The sequence below is a fragment of the Larus michahellis genome, chromosome 3 (assembly GCF_964199755.1).
Source record: "Larus michahellis chromosome 3, bLarMic1.1, whole genome shotgun sequence".
Lineage (NCBI taxonomy): Eukaryota > Metazoa > Chordata > Aves > Charadriiformes > Laridae > Larus > Larus michahellis.
The window spans coordinates 13057028-13074420 of NC_133898.1; the positions used below are offsets into that span (position 1 = coordinate 13057028).

A 17393-nucleotide genomic window follows, 5' to 3' on the forward strand; every position below is an offset into this window, starting at 1 on the left:
GTAAGAATTTATTTAGATCGTTACCGCATTCTTACGTAGCCTGAATTGTTCTTCCATAATCCATTCATACTCCAGGATTGTTTTCCCTCACTTCTCCTAAGAAATCATAAGCCAGCTCTGAGATATCAAAGGGCTTATGAGTGTTTTCTGACGACAGCAGATACTGAAGCGCACCGTCATTCTCTCGGCTCTTTTTCAAGAAGTCAGCAATCACCTTCCAGCGAGATGCTTCAGGCTCTTCCTCAGCCCACTTGTAGTCGGGTAGGAGAGTGGACCGGAGGAGAGGGAAGACAGAGTCGTGGTACACCAGGACAAACAGAGACTTCAGAAATTCTCCATCTCTCTGCAGAGAAGAGTATTTGAAAATACTTCAGTGCAAACTAGGCGGGGTTGCCAAGCACATCTACAGAAGTATTATACACAGGAAAAAAAATAACCAGAAACCAAACAAGAAAACCTTCAGCTAACCCCCAGTTCCCGGGATAACAACAGGAAGAGATCTGACCTTCCTAAACAAACATCTGTTAGCTCGCGTGACCCTCAAACTCCCTGCCAAGAAGTACACTATATAAACTACACACCAACTAATCTGCTCTCCAACCCACCTACTTTTCGAAACGACAAAGAGCGGCGACATGCAGCCAAACACTGCCGGCGTTGCCACAGAACGGCAATCCGTACAATGGTCACCGACAGCCCTTTGCTCACAGGCTATTTCTATTTCTTCCTCAAAGCGCCAGCGTGCGACAACTGGTCCATGCAGCCTCTGCAGGTACAGACTGAGACTGCTTGTCGCAGCTGCCAGGAAGCGCCACATCCTCCCCGCCTTGGAAGCCCAAACTCCACTCGTTTCTCCACTGCCCTAGGCGGAGCGTTGCAACAATCCGACGCTCCTCACGGCACGTGGCTTTTAGCAGGAGGTAAGGCCACACTGTAAGTACTGTTAGTTCACACCTTGACAGGACATTCTGTGCGTGGCGAGAATTACGCCCTCCCCTGTAAAGGCCAGTTGGCGAACCCCAGAGATCGAGAATCAGCCTGGTATAATTATGGAACGCTGAAAGATCCCAACCACTTTAACTCGACGAGATTTGTGCGCCTCGTTTTCCGCACGCACGTAGAAAACCCCCTTCGTGCAAGGAAACGCGGAGAGCACCGCCTCCTGGAAAACACACTGACCACCGAGACTCTTCCAGAAACGCTCCCGACACGAGAGCGCTACGACCGGCATCGAACAGTACATCTCAGCAGGAGATTTAGCAGCTAAGTGTCATATAACCATGCAAGAAGGAGTAAGAATTCACCAGGCGGCAATCCTACCATGGGAGTGGCACATGACAAAAATCAGGTAAAACCGGATGGTTCTGGGATACTGAGGAGTTACTAATTCTTTGAGCAGATCCGCTTTCATTTTGGATGAATGGCCTTGAAAGAGCGCTTCTGACTCAACAGCATTATGTTTTCTTTGCATAAATGAGGAGATCTCATGTATCTATTGAGCAGCACACACAACGAATGAGGCATCCTGCTCCTGCTCCCAAGTGAAGTGTCTTGGATCAAGAGCCAACGCCTTCCTCATTCAGTTACCTCCAGCTTCTTTTTGTCCAGAGGACAGGAGGTAGGACAAGGTACAGGTAAGCCTGGTGACACGGCCAATCTGGTTCTTCCTCCAGCTGTCTACACGCCAAAATGGGAGATAACAACTGTCTGACACAGGAAGATTTGCGGAATTTGGGCGTCTTTTTCCTGGCAGACTGTGGGAGGACTGGAGCTCAGAGGTCGGAAGAGAAAAGATTATTTTGTGGACATACACAGCCCGTTTTGTACCAGTGGAAAGCTTTTACCAGTCAAGTATTGGAAACGCCTCATGAAAGGGAGACACGCTCTGGGTATGAGCCTGTAATAGCTTCCCCTCTAACAACTGTATACAAACACCGACGCAAAAAGTTACAAGTTATTTTCACATTCCTTCTTCTTCTAGTTTACTGTTATAAATATGGGTAAGAAATGTTAAGAACTGCGTTTAGCATATTTACAATTTTCCAAATAAATGTATGGTGAGAAGAAAAGTTAATTACCAGTAACGCTGACAGAAAGCTGCTCGTTTGAATTAGATTGAATACATGTTAAAGAAAAACCTGTGATTTATTACCTTCTCAGATCTCTTCAACGTTCTTTCTCTATCTGCCCAAGCGCTCTAAAATGAAATGAAATGCAAAGTCAAACTGAGATCAGGGAGATCTAAACCAACGAAAAGCTGGACATGAGCTGGCAACGTGCACTCGCAGCCCAGAAGGCCAACCACATCCTGAGCTGCATCCAAAGAAGCGTGGCCAGTAGGTCAAGGGAGGTGATTCTGCCCCTCTGCTCCGGTGAGACCCCAGCTGGGGTCCCGTGTCCAGCTCTGGAGCCCCCAACGTAAGAAGGACATGGACCTACCTGTTGGAGCAAGTCCAGAGGAGGACCACAAAAACGATGAGAGGGCTGGAGCACCTCTCCTAACGAGGACAGGCTGAGAGAGTTGGGATTGTTCAGCCTGGAGAAGAGAAGGCTCCAGGGACGCCATTCAGTATTTAAAAGGGACCTACAGGAAAGATGGGGACAAACTTTTTAGCAGGGCCTGTTGCAATAGAACAAGGGTAATGGCTTTAAACTGAAAGAGGGAAGGATTTAGACTAGATAGAAGGATAGAGGGTGGTGAAACACCGGAACAGGTTGCCCAGAGAGGTGGTGGAGGCCCCATCCCTGGAAGCATTCAAGGTCAGGTTGGACGGGGCTTTGAGCAACCTGATCTAGTTGAAGATGTCCCTGCTCATTGCAGGGGGGGGCCTTCAAAGGTCCCTTCCAACCCAAACTATTCTATGATTCTATCACTCTATGACTCTATAATTACATTTTTAGGTGCAAAACATTTCTCTTGCTGAAATCCCACAGTAGTTTAAGCTCCTCGTGCAGTCCCACTTTCCTCACGCTCCCTTGTGCCAGTTTTAGTTGATTTAACAGATTTATAGATGCAAGGCTTTAGAGACTTGCAATTATCAGAGCCATATAAATGAAATCAAGGGGATACACTTTTCAGGAAAAAAAATAATCAATCACAACCGAGGCTGATTTTTTTCCACCCTAAAAGCATGGAGAAATACAGCCTAACCCCAAAGCCTGACAGTTCTAACAGTAGTGTCCTTCAGGCACAAGTAACTCAGCCGTTGTCGTCTGGTACTTCGACACCTGTGAGGGACCGCAGTGTAAATATGGTGAGCACTGTCCTGCCAGTTGGAAGCTAAGGTCAGCTCCTGCCTGTCACAAAAGCAGCGCCGTCCAAGAAGCCAGACAAAGACTGAGACAGCTAATCCACCGGAGCACTTTCTTCCTGTGGCTAGCAGCGCTCACACTATCCCATTTATGTCTTTGCATCCCTTCTCTGTGTATTCAAGCATTCTCTTGCTATTTTGAAGGCACTAAGACACAAGAGATCTGGACATACTTGAAACAGATATAACTTTTCTGATGCTTGGCTCTTCCATTTATCTTTTCACAAGATAAAAAAAAAAAAAGCTCAAATTTTGCAAAGTATTTGGAAATCCTGACACGTCAGATGGAATTAAATGTCATAGAATCATAGAATGTGTTGGGTTGGAAGGGACCTTTGAGGGTCATCTAGTCCAACCCCCCGGCAGTAAGCAGGGAATAGATCAGGTTGCTCAGAGCCTCATCAAGCCTGGCCTTGAATGTCTCCAGGGATGGGGCCTCCACCACCTCTCTGGGCAACCTGTTCCAGTGCCTCACCACCCTCACTGTAAAGAACTTCTTCCGAATGTCTAATCTAAACCTGCCCTGCTCTAGTTTAAAGCCATTGCCCCTCGTCCTATCGCTACATGCCCTTGCAAACAGCCCCTCCCCAGCTTTCTTGTAGGCCCCCTCCAGGTACTGGAAGGCTGCTATAAGGTCTCCCCGGAGCCTTCTCTTCTCCAGGCTGAACAACCCCAACTCTCTCAGCCTATCTTCACAGCAGAGGTGCTCCAGTCCTCTGACCATCGTGGCCCTCCTCTGGACCCGCTCCGACAGGTCCATGTCCTCCTTGTGCTGAGGGCTCCAGAGCTGGACACAGGACTCCAGGTGGGGTCTCACGAGAGCAGAGCAGAGGGGGAGAATCACCTCCCTGGACCTGCTGGCCACGCTTCTTTTGATGCAGCCCAGGATGCAATTGGCCTTCTGGGCTGCAAGCGCACATTGTTGGCTCATGTCCAGCCTTTCACGCACCAGTACCCCCAAGTCCTTTTCTGCAGGGCTGCTCTCTATCACATCATCCCCCAGCCTGTATTGATAACGAGGGTTGTCCTGACCCAAGTGTAGGACCTTGCACTTGGCCTGGTTGAACTTCATGAGGTCTGCTCGCGCCCACCTCTCCATCTCGTCCAGGTCCCTCTGGATGACATCCCGTCCCTCTGGCACATCAACCGCACCACTCAGCTTGGTGTCATCGGCAAACTTGCTGAGGGTGCACTTGATCCCACTGTCTGTGTCACTGATGAAGATATTAAACAGCACCGGTCCCAGTACGGACCCCTGAGGGACACCACTTGTCACCCCTCTCCATCTGGACATCAAGCCATTGACCACTACCCTCTGGATGCGACCATCCAGCCACTTCCTTATCCACCATCCGTATCTCTCCAACTTAGAGAGAAGGATGTTGTGGGGGACCGTGCCAAAGGCCTTGCAGAAGTCCAGACAGATGGCATCCATAGCTCTCCCCTTGTCCACTGATGTAGTCACTCCATTGTATAAAGCCACTAGGTTGGTCAGGCAGGACTTGCCCCTTGTGAAGCCATGCTGGCTGTCTCGAATCACCTCCCTGTCCTCCATGTGCCTTAGCATAGCTTCTAGGAGGATCTGTTCCATGATCATCCCAGGCAAAGAGGTGAGGCTGACAGGTCAGTAGTTCCCAGGGTCCTCCTTTCTACCCTTTTTAAAAATGGATGTAATGTTTCCCTTCTTCCAGTCACCAGGGACTTCACCTGACTGCCATGACTTTTCAGATATCATGGAGAGTGGCTTGGCAACTACATCAGGACTCTGAGGTGCATCTCATCAGGTCCCACGGACTTGTGTATGTTCAGGTTCCTCAGGTGGTCACAAACCTAGTCTTCACTTACAGTGGGAGGGACTTTGTCCTGCAGGTCCCTGTCTTGCAGTCTTTCAACTCATGAGGCATGAGGAGAGAGGCTGGCAGTGAAGACTGAGGCAAAAAAGTTGTTGAGAACCTCAGCCTTCTCCTCATCTGTTACCAGTTTGCCATTCTTGCTCATCGGGGGGGTACACTTTCTTTAAGCTTCCTTTTCTGGTTGACATACCTGTAGAAGCCCTTCTTGTTATTCTTAGCATCCCTTGCCAAGTCCAGCGCCTTGGCCTTCTCAACCTCATCCCTACGTAACGGGGCAGCATCCCTATACTGTTCCCAGGATACCTGATCCTTCTTGAACTGCCCGTGCAGTTCCTTCTTGCCTTTTAGTTTGACCAGCAGGTCCCAACTCAGTGATCTAGGTAACATACCCGAAGTGCATCCATCAGGTCTGGTTGATCCATGAGTTGAGGGAAAGTTGCTAAAATAGGATTACAGATTAAATCTGAAACAGAAAACAAACACATTCAAGGCTAAGATAAAAAAATGGATGGTTTTCAAGGTATCAACACATCAAGGTATTCAGCACATCCCCTCCCCTCAGAATATTTCAAAGGGAAAATGAGCTGTAATAGTACTCCAGAGCAGCAGGGAAGGTCGAAATCTAGCTCCTGCATTCTCCGACTGTGGCAAACTCTCAGTGGCTGAGCAACAGTTAACCTGAGAGAGGAGAGACAGGCAAAAACCCATTGCAGGTTTATTAGGAAGAGCCAGCAAGCAAGAGACCTTACTGATTTAATCTAAGGGTAGACTGAGGTGTTTTTCCTCATTTCTACACCTGTATTTTTTATAAACATCTGAAATTGTGCTGCCTGATGTGTATGTTGTGACTAAACACATTTTCATTGTACCTTAATCTGGCTTGTGTTAGGCGTGATTTTAAGATAACGGGGCAAGTGGCAGGAATCAACGCGCTCTGTTAGAAAGCACAGCAAATCTTGAGCCCCAGTGGGGTAGGGGTCCTGTCGTTATTTTAATTAATGAGGTTGTGGCTAAGATTACAAGAGTGCTACAAGTGACACGTAGAAGAATTTTGGTTGAAGTGTTTTCTTTCTCTTGTGATTTTAAATATTTAATGTACACTGTTGTTTCTTCATGCTGAAGTTGATGGAAAGTTTAGTAAACACTAACCATTTACTAGTAACAAAACATTTAACAGAAGCAAGCCAGAACTGATAATTTTTGTGAAATAGACCAGACATTTTAAGTTGCCTATTTCTAAAGTGATAGTTGATTTTGAAATAAGAGAAATCTTCTTTTGTTACACTAAAAAAAAAGTAGAAAATGGCTACCAGAACAACTGCTGAAATGCTGGGGTAAAGCCTTTAAATCATTCCAAATGAAATCTGAATCCAAATGGATGCAGTTTAACTTCAGGAGAGGTCACTGGTGTCCTACATTATAATGATCAAATCAAGTAAGTACGGCAGTTCTCAACTGACCTTTAATAACTAAGCACTTTCAGTTTCCCTATGATAAGTTTATTACAGAAAGCATTAATTTATGAAAGGGTCAGACTTTCAGATACTGAAATCAGTATACCCAGAATGTATATTGAAGTTCAAGAAAATCAGGAAGGGAATTAAATTCTGAGCACCTTTGAAAGAGGAACCTGTAATTCAGATGCCCAAGCATGGCTAAAGACTAAGTTAAAAACGTTAATAAGTGCACAAGCAGATTTATGTGCCATAGGAACAGATGATACATAATTCAGTCTGGAGAACAGATGGGAGAAAATACACGAAAATCACTTTGCAGTAGCAATATAAATTCACCGGTAGTACAGTTGAGAAATGTAATTTTTCCATATTTCAAATTGATTTTAAAATGGAGAAGACTATAAACTATTACAGTTCCATTGAAGGAAAGATGTGTAAAGAAACAGGAAAGATACGGAATTGCAAAACCAGAGCAAGATGCTGAGTTCTAAAACCAGAACTCTTCCACTTCCGTCTCTCCCTGCTGCATTAGCCAATAAGTAAATAATAATTAAAAAAAAATAAAGAGGATGACAGCCTCAATGACAAAAACATCTGCCTAATCTCTTCTATAACTCAGAGAACATGCAGACACTAGAAATGAATGAGTAAACCTGTGTGTGTGTGTCTAATCTCTCATTGCATGGGAGGTGAAACCAAAACATTTCTCTTCCACATAATCCTTTATCTTTATTTGCTTTTTATTTATTTTTATTCAGTTAGAAATAACCCATTACCTATCCACATAGGCTTTTTTAATGAGAATTTCACTGAAATAACTTCATTCATACTTCACAGAAACCAAAACCATTCTTGTGGGTTTTGCACTCTGCAAGGCGAACCGATGTCAAACAGGGCAACACATTAGGTACGAGCTGAAATATTACTAGTTTGAAATGCAAACACATCGAGTGGTGGTGTTCACAGCAAGAGGCTGTTCTCTTTTATCAACAGGGACAACAGCTTTCTGTTTGTCCCCACACCACCTACACACTGAAAGTTAAAGCACTGAAATCCTGTGCACAGGGAGCGTGACTTCCTAACCTTGTGAGGTGGTAGGTCAGTGCCAGCAATATCAGGGAACCAAATTCTGTAGTACCCTGTATCAGCGAGTTGCTCCTGCAGACTCCTGCCTTCTCTTATAAATGGGAGACTCTGGAGAGAGTCATTCTCTTTAGGAATCTGATCTTTCTCCAGCACACCCTCCATTACTGAGTTCTTCTCCACAACAGCAATTCTTACCTGTACTTTGCATGCTTATTCTGTCTTTCAGGAGCACATCACCAAGTATTTGTCGATAAAATATCAAGAGATGGATGCAGCACATACTGCCAATTAACGTTTCTGGTAGCAAACTATTGGGAAAACAAACAACATGCAGTTGAGAATTTTATTCAAAACTGCTCCTACGAAGCATTGTTCAGCAATACTTGAGGGTAATGACAGCTTCACAGAGCAAATTATTAGCTCATATTGGCATCTCCATGAATCTGTCAAAGCTTTTGAAGGTGTCCATTGCTACAGCCACAACAGACAGACTCCTGCTGCTCAGCTTTCAACCTTATCTAAACTTAAAGACTTTTTGTTTTCAACAAACTAGCTCTAAGTGTCAAACAGAGATCGAGTACAATATGCAGGTAATGCGACCCTCAGATTTTTGCACAGTGGTCCAGGGAAGGGGAACACTTCAGATCTCTGGGACCGTTCTGGGCCATCTGAAATACTTTTTAATTTTATGTCAGTACACACAAATACTTACTTCAGGATGTCTTTTGACTGCGCACTTAAAGACCTCAGTTTCACTACAAGCACAGGCTGTTTCTTGAGCGTTATAAACTGATGAAAAACACCACTACCTGCTTTAGAAATAAATACCCGATATGAAATCTGTCATTCTGAAAGAACATTAAAAATTATACTACAAGAATGGACGCTTATAATTTGGCAAGAGATGTTTTGCTAAAACTAGTTTAAGGACGGTCTAAAACCAGGAGGAATTAAACATCTGAAAATACATCAACATATCAGCTGTATCAACATTTTGTTTAACAAAAGCTGTTACCTCTCTCTAGGATGGTGGATTCATAATATGTGTGGAGTAATGTGGAAGTAAGTATCCAAACCCCAAAGGTAACGGCCTTCTATGGCTTGCAGCACGTGTCACTGGCAAATGGATGTTATTACAGCCTCCAGAGGAAAGCCATGGCCACCCTTATTTAAAACACAAGCGGTCTACTGTCTGAACCGACTCTTAGTGAAGCTTTATTCAGCCCCACAGGGAAGAACCAGTACAGATGTTCTGTAGCACATTTATGCACATAAGTTACATGGGATTGATGATATGGGACTTCAACAGCCTGGCTTGGGGACTCTTTAGACCAGTGTTACTGCTAAGCCTTGTACCATCACCCCATAGCCAATAAGTGTTAAGTGCAGTTAACGAAAAAATTGAATGCATCAGAAATAATCCTCAACCTGCAGACACAGGAAATTACAGAAACATTCGCACTAGCAGATAGTTCTGAATCCCACTGGCCCTAACAATAAGGTCTCTCTTATGCAAAATGAGAACACACAAAAGAAACCCAGGCCGTGGTGACTGAATGCTAATAAGAGCCCTGGCTGAGCCCTGCACATTGTAAAATAGGTGTAGCATTTGTATCATTTAATTTATATAACGTTTAGGAGAGACCATACCTCTTCTTGATATCGATGGGTCAACCTCAATGCCTCTCTCATAGGGAGTACCACCATTTAATAGCAGCTCATACATCCTGTGAAAGAAGAGCAGTGTTGTTAAAATAAAAAGATCTAAGGATATGAGAACAGCACAACTGCTGTCTGAGAAAAAAAGAAGCCAGCTATCTCAAATAAAAGCTGACATGGTCCTTGATGTTATCACTAGTATTTTACACGAAACGGCTACACCTAATTAAGTAACAAAACCTCAAATGATACATTTGAAAGTTGTATTATATTGGGAAACTAGTTCATTATTTTAAAATAAATTAGCAACGTTGTTTTCCACATGACTCCAATATTTTTCTTATACGAAGCTTAGCAATTGTTTCACTAAAATGTTTCTGCGGAGTCATCACTTATGTAGCAAATTTTAGATATGGAAGATTTAAAATGTTGAAGAATAATGTAATCCCAGTTCTGTCAAGAGTAAGTCACTGTTGAAGCAAGCATGCAACTTCACTTTGTAGATACCATGTTTAACTTAATGAAATAGCAAAACTATGTTTGATATCAGATTTAGAAGAGAGAGAACAGAAGAGGTCTCCCGTGGGTATTTTTTTTTTCCCCTGTAATCCATTTTTTTCCCCCTGAATCATTTCTGTAAATTAACAGAAAGCTTTCCTACATTTAATAAAATATAAATACGCACATTTTATCGTTATTTAAGATTGCTGGACCCATGAAGTAATCACAAATCAGCTGCAAAAATATAAGCCCATTCACACTCTCCAAGTGAATGGTAAGAGATTCATTTACAACAACTCTTACGTGCTTCCAAGTCGTAGACACCAATCTCCTAATTTTTACATGAGAAAGGGATATACAGCAAAACGTACATAAAGAAGAGCCAGAATTAAAAAGGACGTTGTCGCTCCCTATTAACTCAGACATTTCCATAGTTTTAAAATTCCACTGAAGAATATTTTTAAACACATACTAGCTTGCAACATTTCAAACCTGAACGTTGGGTCCAGGGAGCACTTTTCCCACACAAACTTAGTCGAACATAACACTGGGTGTGGGAGAAGGACCAGCATTCTCACTAAAAGACCCAGTACAACTTGCACATTAGTCTGGATTACACCTGCCCCTATCAGTGTGTGAGTATGAAATATGAACTTTACTCCTAGCCTAAAATATAGGTATATACAAACATATATAAATACAGAGAGAGAGGAAAGAGAGAAGGAAAACATAATAAACTTACTTGGAAGGAACAGGTATTCCATCAGAAGTAAAGAGCTTCAGAAATGCCCAGCCACAGCTTAGCTCTCCTCTTTCACCTGTTGACTAGAAAAAGAGAGAAACGTAAATAACTCAAGCAGCTAAAACAGAATAAGTAACTGAACCACAAACAATTATTTAGAATAATCACATTAAAATTGTAAAAGCCCCAGATACGTGTTAAGCGAACACTGACTATGTCACATTCACAGGTGTTTGAAGATGTTTACCAAACAGCACACACAGTTTTGCTGAAGTTGATCATCCAGGAGCATATTTAAGAGATGAGGATTTATAAAGCCAAGAAATACACATTTAAGGGAAATCTAAGTATATCAAGCTCCTGAAAAAGAAGAAATGCACAGACACAAAGTTAACCCCACCCCCCCAAACCTGCACTATGCTCTAAAGAATGCAGGACAGAAAGGAGGACGGGGAAAAAAATATACCCAAAGGATTTACCCATCTGATTCCAGAGACAATGGTTTCCAAGCCAGTGACCCTGTGCATCAGACAGCTTTATTCATAGTACCAGAGACAGACTCTGGGAAAAGGAGCTGATCCTGCGTGCCAGCCCATCTGTTTCCAGACCCCAAAAGCACTTGTAACAGGTAGGAACTTGTAAGCACTCCACCTTTCATTTAAACTTACTCTGTAAACAGAAGCAGACAACTTTGCATAATCTTGACTACTCCAACTAGCATGAGGAGGGCCATTATGCCCCATTGGGTATCTGCGAACCATCACTCACCAACATGCTCTTCGTCATCAGGACTTATATAGTCCAGTTCCCTACAGATGTACACTCTCTTTATCCCTCTGCACAACAGTTCTGTATCCCCACCACGCTATCAGCATGCCTGTCCTCCACAACTCCACAGGCACTGCACTCTTGCGCCCTAAATTCATACAGGTCTTAGTGAAAGAGAAAATACAGCAACAGTCCCCTTTGCAACTTCTCTAGCCATCTTTTCAGAATTCTGTTGCCCACCATTTAATACCCTGCTTGCTAACTGTTGTGGTTACTCCCCTTTCCATCTTTCACCCACTATTTACTTGATTGCCAAGATTCACCTGAGAAAGACTGCAACCATAATGAAAATGTAAGTGTTGACAAAGAGGCAGCAAGGTGCGAGTCAGTCTTGTAGACAAAATGGCTAAGATCTTCCAAAAAGCCACTGCACCTTCCAAATATTACTGTTTCTTATGCTCCTGCATGTATCTACCTTCTACTACAACAGTTCTTGTGGGCTGTACCATCTATTGCATCACTATCCGCTGTACTTTTCAGAAGCGCATCCTAGACGGATAGAATATATCTGTATCAATCACAGCTAGAAACCAGTGTCCTCACTACTTAAACAGTTAAAATTTTGGTTTATAGCCCGGTAGTCTGAAATGAATCACAAAGACAGAAAAAACAATGTAGGAATGAAGAGAGAATTGGTCCTCTGCAGTCACATAACATAAGATCTTTGGCAGACTAACAAAAATTATTTCAGGGTGAGTAAAGGTACATTCATGTCCACCAGTCAGAAAGTCTTTTACTCTCTAAATATTGACTAGAACTAACAGTTCCAAAACCCAACATCTCTCCCCTCCCTCCAAGAAGCCAAAAGAAAGACAATCTTATAAGATATAACCTAGAAAAAGTTCAGCTAAATTTCCATTTGGATCTCTCAGTTCACTGCTGGGATACTGGAGCTTAACATCAAATATGGTTCGCTTTATAAACCTCTGCCTGGAACAATTTATACTGAAACTTTACACACTTACATTGCGAATATAAGTGATGCCAAGTTCAAATAATATACCAACGTCTGAATACAGGGAGTTGGACCTGACAAAACAGTCACCATCCAGCAAGCTGGGTAAAATGCCCGTTACCTAATACAGAGAGTGGGGGGAAAAAAAAGTCAATGTACGTTTTAAGAAAAACTTTGTTTAAAGGCCATCAAACACATCACTCATTCACGTAAGAACTCAGACCCAATCCCATAGCATATAAAAGAAAATTATCAGCAGAGAACCAATTTCAATTGAAGCCTTGCTCCCCTTATACTTTATCTTGCCATGAAACACAGTGTGCTACCATAGCATATTATTTGTGTGTCATGACAAGCTATTAAAGAACTTTAGATGTCAAAAAGCACTTAATTCCCTCCAAGAACACAGCAACAACTAGGGTAAAACATGACAACACTGCTGTTAGTGTGGCTGTGCATGGCACCTGAAACATGGAAGCATGTGCTCTTTAATGAAATCAAAGCAAAAGTGGCTCATCTCTTCACTTCTCCATGAACACCATCAAGCATGCACCTGATATCAATTCAAAGTTAACCAGTGCCAGCGGCTGGATCACCAGTCCCTCCTGCTACTTCTTGCCCTCAACTCTCTTCTCCAAAGTGTTTTTGCTAAAACACTTGGTTTAGTTTGAATTCAGGCACTTCAGCAAGTCTTGTCTTTTCTGCATGTTCATTTTGATTGCAGTATGTTTTATTTCAACATGAATACCAGAAGTAATAGATGTAACTAAATAAGAAGCTGTAAATAGCTAGTTACTGGCTATATCACTCTCCGAGTGAGACACCTACCCTTGGAGAAAAGGTCCACGATTGAGGATTTTTAGGTTGCCACGTGGCTCTCACTGTGTGAATGTTACTCAGCACCTAAAATATTGTAAGTGGTGAAAAAAGCTAAGACAAGTTTTTTTTCCGGAAAGCTATGCAGCTTTAAGAAAATGCAGCATTATCCCAGATTAATCCAACAGTGCACACAACAAAGGTAAAATTAATGCTTTCTCTTCAACTTTATCAGATGGTTTCAGTTTAAAGGACTACAGAGGAAATTTTCTCTCAAGCCACAGAGCCCTTTCCAACCGTCCTTGCTTCATATACACCAGTAATAGTCCCTTTGCCTCCAAGAGCGTTCAGTGCAGCAGGAAGAAATCACCACACCATCAGCATTAGGTTCTGTTATAAAAAGCTGCTTTACACATACACACAAAGGAGCACAGAAGATCGACGGCAGGTGGGGGAATCTGAATACAACCCTGACCCAGCTGTTCCCAGGCCTGTAACAGGAGAAAGATCAGCCCAGAAAAGGCTCATCTCCACAAATAGGAAGGAGCAAAGAGGCACAATGGCAGGTGGGGGAACCGAAATTATGGACTCAGAGAAATGGAGCTCCCGCCCCAGCCCCTCCCAGCGCTGCCCGGGACAGCCATCAGCCCCAGGGGCTGGGTGTGACTACTGTCATGGTGAGTCACCAGGAGCGGCTCCCTGGATCACCTTACAGACTGAACGGGGTTACTGCCCAGCGGTATGAGACACTGGTGTGCAGGGGAAGGGCATTTTGGGACTGCACATGACTTACTACAGGATGTTCATGGGAGGAACCAAAGGCAGAAAAAGGGAGGGATAAAGATGCTTTGTGGAATAACAAGGGTGGGAAAAGAGAGGGATAAGTAGGCACGTCTGGCCAAGCCCAGTGCCTGATCAATGCAGTCTGTCCTGTTTTCTCATTAAGCCTCATTCATAACTATTTTTCTGGGTGAACGGGCTCTCTATTCTACATGCAAGTGTATGTACATGCCTAGGTGCCAGCAACTAGCCAGACCACAGGTCACCGGGCGCCTATGTGTCTGTGGTGACTGCAAGTGGGAGAGTGAGGGTACGTATGTCAGTGTGTGATCACGGGAGAGCATCAAGTCAGACTGATTGGAGAGTAAGTTAAGCAGCTTGGGAGGCAGACTGTTTGCGTGTGCGCGTGTCTCTCTCTATGAGTGAAACAACTGGAGGAGCTGGATGCTGGAGGGACTAGAGCCTGAAAGATCCTGAAACATACACACCTCAAGACTTCTTTTGATAGCCAAACAAACTTACGCGATTGCCATCAAACAGACAGAGTCGAACATGTCTACTGAGAACCTGTATACTGGCTCCTGGGAGAGGAATCATTTTACAGCTACATAAAGTTACAATCAGGGATACTCGAGTCGGTCTAGGATAGATCTGAAATACAACAAAAGAAGAATTAAATCTACAGGCCCCTCCGGCATGTGGTACCAATTTGTGTTTATTTACTGACATGATCAAGTCTAGTGTTTGCTAGACTGGATTCTTCTAACAACAAAGCTTGTGTAGTATTAGCAGCAGCGAAGTTTCTTCATAAGGGAGAAACTTAACTCTCTTCTAAGAAAATTACTACAAATATTCTTAGTGTGACAGATAGAAGGTCCTATCAAAGTTTGAGAAGAAAGAAATATTCTACAAATGGTGCAAATCAAAACATAATCATTAGCCAAAGTGAAAGAACACAAAATTGGTGATTTCACAGTGCCTAGCAGAAGTTCATGGCTTTAAAATTCAGACTAGTCACCTATGCACATCTGCTTTAACCCAGACAGGGAAGGAACACACAAACTTAAGCCGAAACACAACTTTTCAAATGTACCCAATGTGACAATTTGTACCAATTTTTTGCCTATTAGATAGTAGGATGCAATAACATCTACTCCCTAAGGAGTCTGGATTAACCTCGAAATCTATCATCTGTTTCACAGCCACATTTACCCACCACTATGAAATATTGCTAGAAATTCACATCTAGAGATTCTGCAATTTCTCTCAAACCAAAAGCATCACAGCTTTCTTACCAGTAATACTCACAGTATTTTTTTCCGAGTTCCACACCAAGTCTTTGAAAGCCAACTGCGATGGAGTAAATTCAGGCTGCAAAAAGTAACTTGCTCGAAACTGATTGCCTACAACAAGAGTAATTTTAAAAATGCTTAAAACTTTTATGATCTTTATTGCCACAAAACAAATGACACCCAAAATTCAGATGTGACTAAAGTCCATTTGAATATTTGACTGGTCCAAAGAAAACTATGGAGTTATCTTCTACAAGGACTCTTTTAAAAAGGGTACTTTTACTATTTCTAAGTGTTCTGCAGTATTTCACTCCGGAAGCACAGTAATTTTACTAATAAAAAGAGCTATTGACTTGAAATGGTTTTAAACAGAAAGGCTAAGAAAATATGAGATGTCTAATATATTTGATGAAGAGACACCCAAAAGATCTCCGAGAAAAAGGGAAGATTAAAAAAATCATCATTTTCTACAATGTCAACAGTAAGTATCTTCCAAAGAGGAAAATCTTTGAAATCAATAGAAAATTTGTCACTGCCTTCGTGTGGCCAGGATTTCACACAGATAATTTAAAACTTAATTGAAGAAGAAAAAAAAGCCTTTTATACATTATTTGACGGGTCAAATAGAGCCTGTACAGATTACCAATTAAAATTAAGCAATACTGATTTTAGTCCAATAGGCTAGTAATCAGGATAAGAGACTCACCACGGACACTTGAGAATCCTGCACTGCAGTTATGAGAAAACCTTACCTTCTTCTAAGAGCTGGAAAAGTGTGGATGGACGGAATCCTGCAGGAACCGCTCCTATGGTTGCCAATACTTCCACTTTGTCATTCTATTAAAAACCAACCAACCAACCAGAGATTAGCATTCCTGCTATTGAAAATCTAATCCTATCCTAATTTAGAACTCTCACGCAACCAATATCAGAGAACTGGGGCATCAGTCACCTCTTCTAACCTGAAGCCATTTAGGCCCATCTCCAGGAACTACTTTTACTCTGTTTCATGTACGGACCCAGCCAGGCTCCCATTTTGTTAAATCCCCCTTCCACTTCAAAGCAGCAGCAGAGCGGCCAGTTACAGAACAAAATCACACCCTTGAAAGAAATGGTGTAGTACTACTGTGGCAAAACAGCAAAAGACATCTCATTTACATCTTCATTCAGACACACGGGCTGGGCTGTAGCCTATTTCTAAAGCATTAGAGGACATTTCTGTAGCATTTCTTGCTACAAAAAACAAGATAGAGATGTTAATTAAAAACATTGGTTTGTACTATGACATACAGTGTTTGGTAAAAGGCAAACCTTGTCTACAAAAAAAAATTAACATTACGGTAGATGAATTTGCTATGTAAGAGATACACCTACCTCTGTGATAGCTCTTCTTACAGCACTCCAGTGAGAGCCTTTTCTGGAAGAAAAATAATGTATTTTTTATAAAATATCATCCTTGTGTGGACAAAAATTTAAACACTAAATACAGGTTTGTCTTTGAATACCAGCAGCTTAATAACCATATGTATGTGAAATACTAATAAAGGCATATTTCTAGCCACTAAGACTACCTGATAGACTGTCTCATGAGCTGGCACATAATTTGACATGACTCAGTCGTTCTTCGATTTTATGACAGGAAAAACAAACAAACAAACAAACAACAAACCAAAGCAAAACTCCCCAACAAACATGCACAGGTAAAAATACATCTGCAAGCTGAAAAAAACCACCGCAAGTGTCTGGTGTACTGAAAAGAAAAATGCAGTCACAAAGGACCAAATACCCTTGTAAGGTATTCTCACAGCAAGAAATAATTTTAGGATCAGATTTAAGGAGGAGAGGGAATAATAATTTCATACTTATTTGCTTTCCCATCACTCCATTTACCTTTTTTTAATTTCAGTTCCATCTGCTGTTTCATCCACCACTTCTATGTGTTCTCCACTTTCCTCTTGGTTTTCTTCTTCTTCATTACGGACCTGTCATTCAGATTCAAAAAGGGAAAGTGCTTGATTTCTTCACAGTTCTGTTCTTAAAAATGCTTCCTCCAACCATAGCACATGTTAGAAGTTTAGAAGAGGAAGTTTTCTGTCTGTAATGACCTATCACT

The 17393-nt window shown here is 42.4% G+C and overlaps 1 protein-coding gene across 4 annotated transcripts in view; it reads right to left on the bottom strand.

Moving 5' to 3' along the window:
* NPHP1 (nephrocystin 1) overlaps nucleotides 1-17393 on the bottom strand; it is a 20435-nt gene continuing 3042 nt past the window's right edge. Inside the window, exons 7-21 of one of the 4 annotated variants that reach the window (XR_012585936.1) lie at nucleotides 17171-17262; nucleotides 16655-16697; nucleotides 16033-16117; nucleotides 15297-15391; nucleotides 14511-14639; nucleotides 13221-13295; nucleotides 12403-12513; nucleotides 10610-10692; nucleotides 9358-9434; nucleotides 8420-8519; nucleotides 7903-8015; nucleotides 5554-5627; nucleotides 2440-2584; nucleotides 2153-2197; nucleotides 270-343 (exon numbers count right to left, since the gene is read on the bottom strand). Coding sequence is in view for 3 of the 4 variants with exons in the window: in XM_074578641.1 (XP_074434742.1) it covers nucleotides 65-343; nucleotides 2153-2197; nucleotides 5554-5627; nucleotides 7903-8015; nucleotides 8420-8519; nucleotides 9358-9434; nucleotides 10610-10692; nucleotides 12403-12513; nucleotides 13221-13295; nucleotides 14511-14639; nucleotides 15297-15391; nucleotides 16033-16117; nucleotides 16655-16697; nucleotides 17171-17262 (1401 nt within the window). In the remaining variant the exon portion in view is untranslated. Of the gene's footprint in view, nucleotides 344-2152; nucleotides 2198-2439; nucleotides 2585-5553; nucleotides 5628-7902; nucleotides 8016-8419; nucleotides 8520-9357; nucleotides 9435-10609; nucleotides 10693-12402; nucleotides 12514-13220; nucleotides 13296-14510; nucleotides 14640-15296; nucleotides 15392-16032; nucleotides 16118-16654; nucleotides 16698-17170; nucleotides 17263-17393 lie in introns of all 4 variants that reach the window. The other 3 variants (XM_074578641.1, XM_074578639.1, XM_074578640.1) reach the window with 3 other exon arrangements.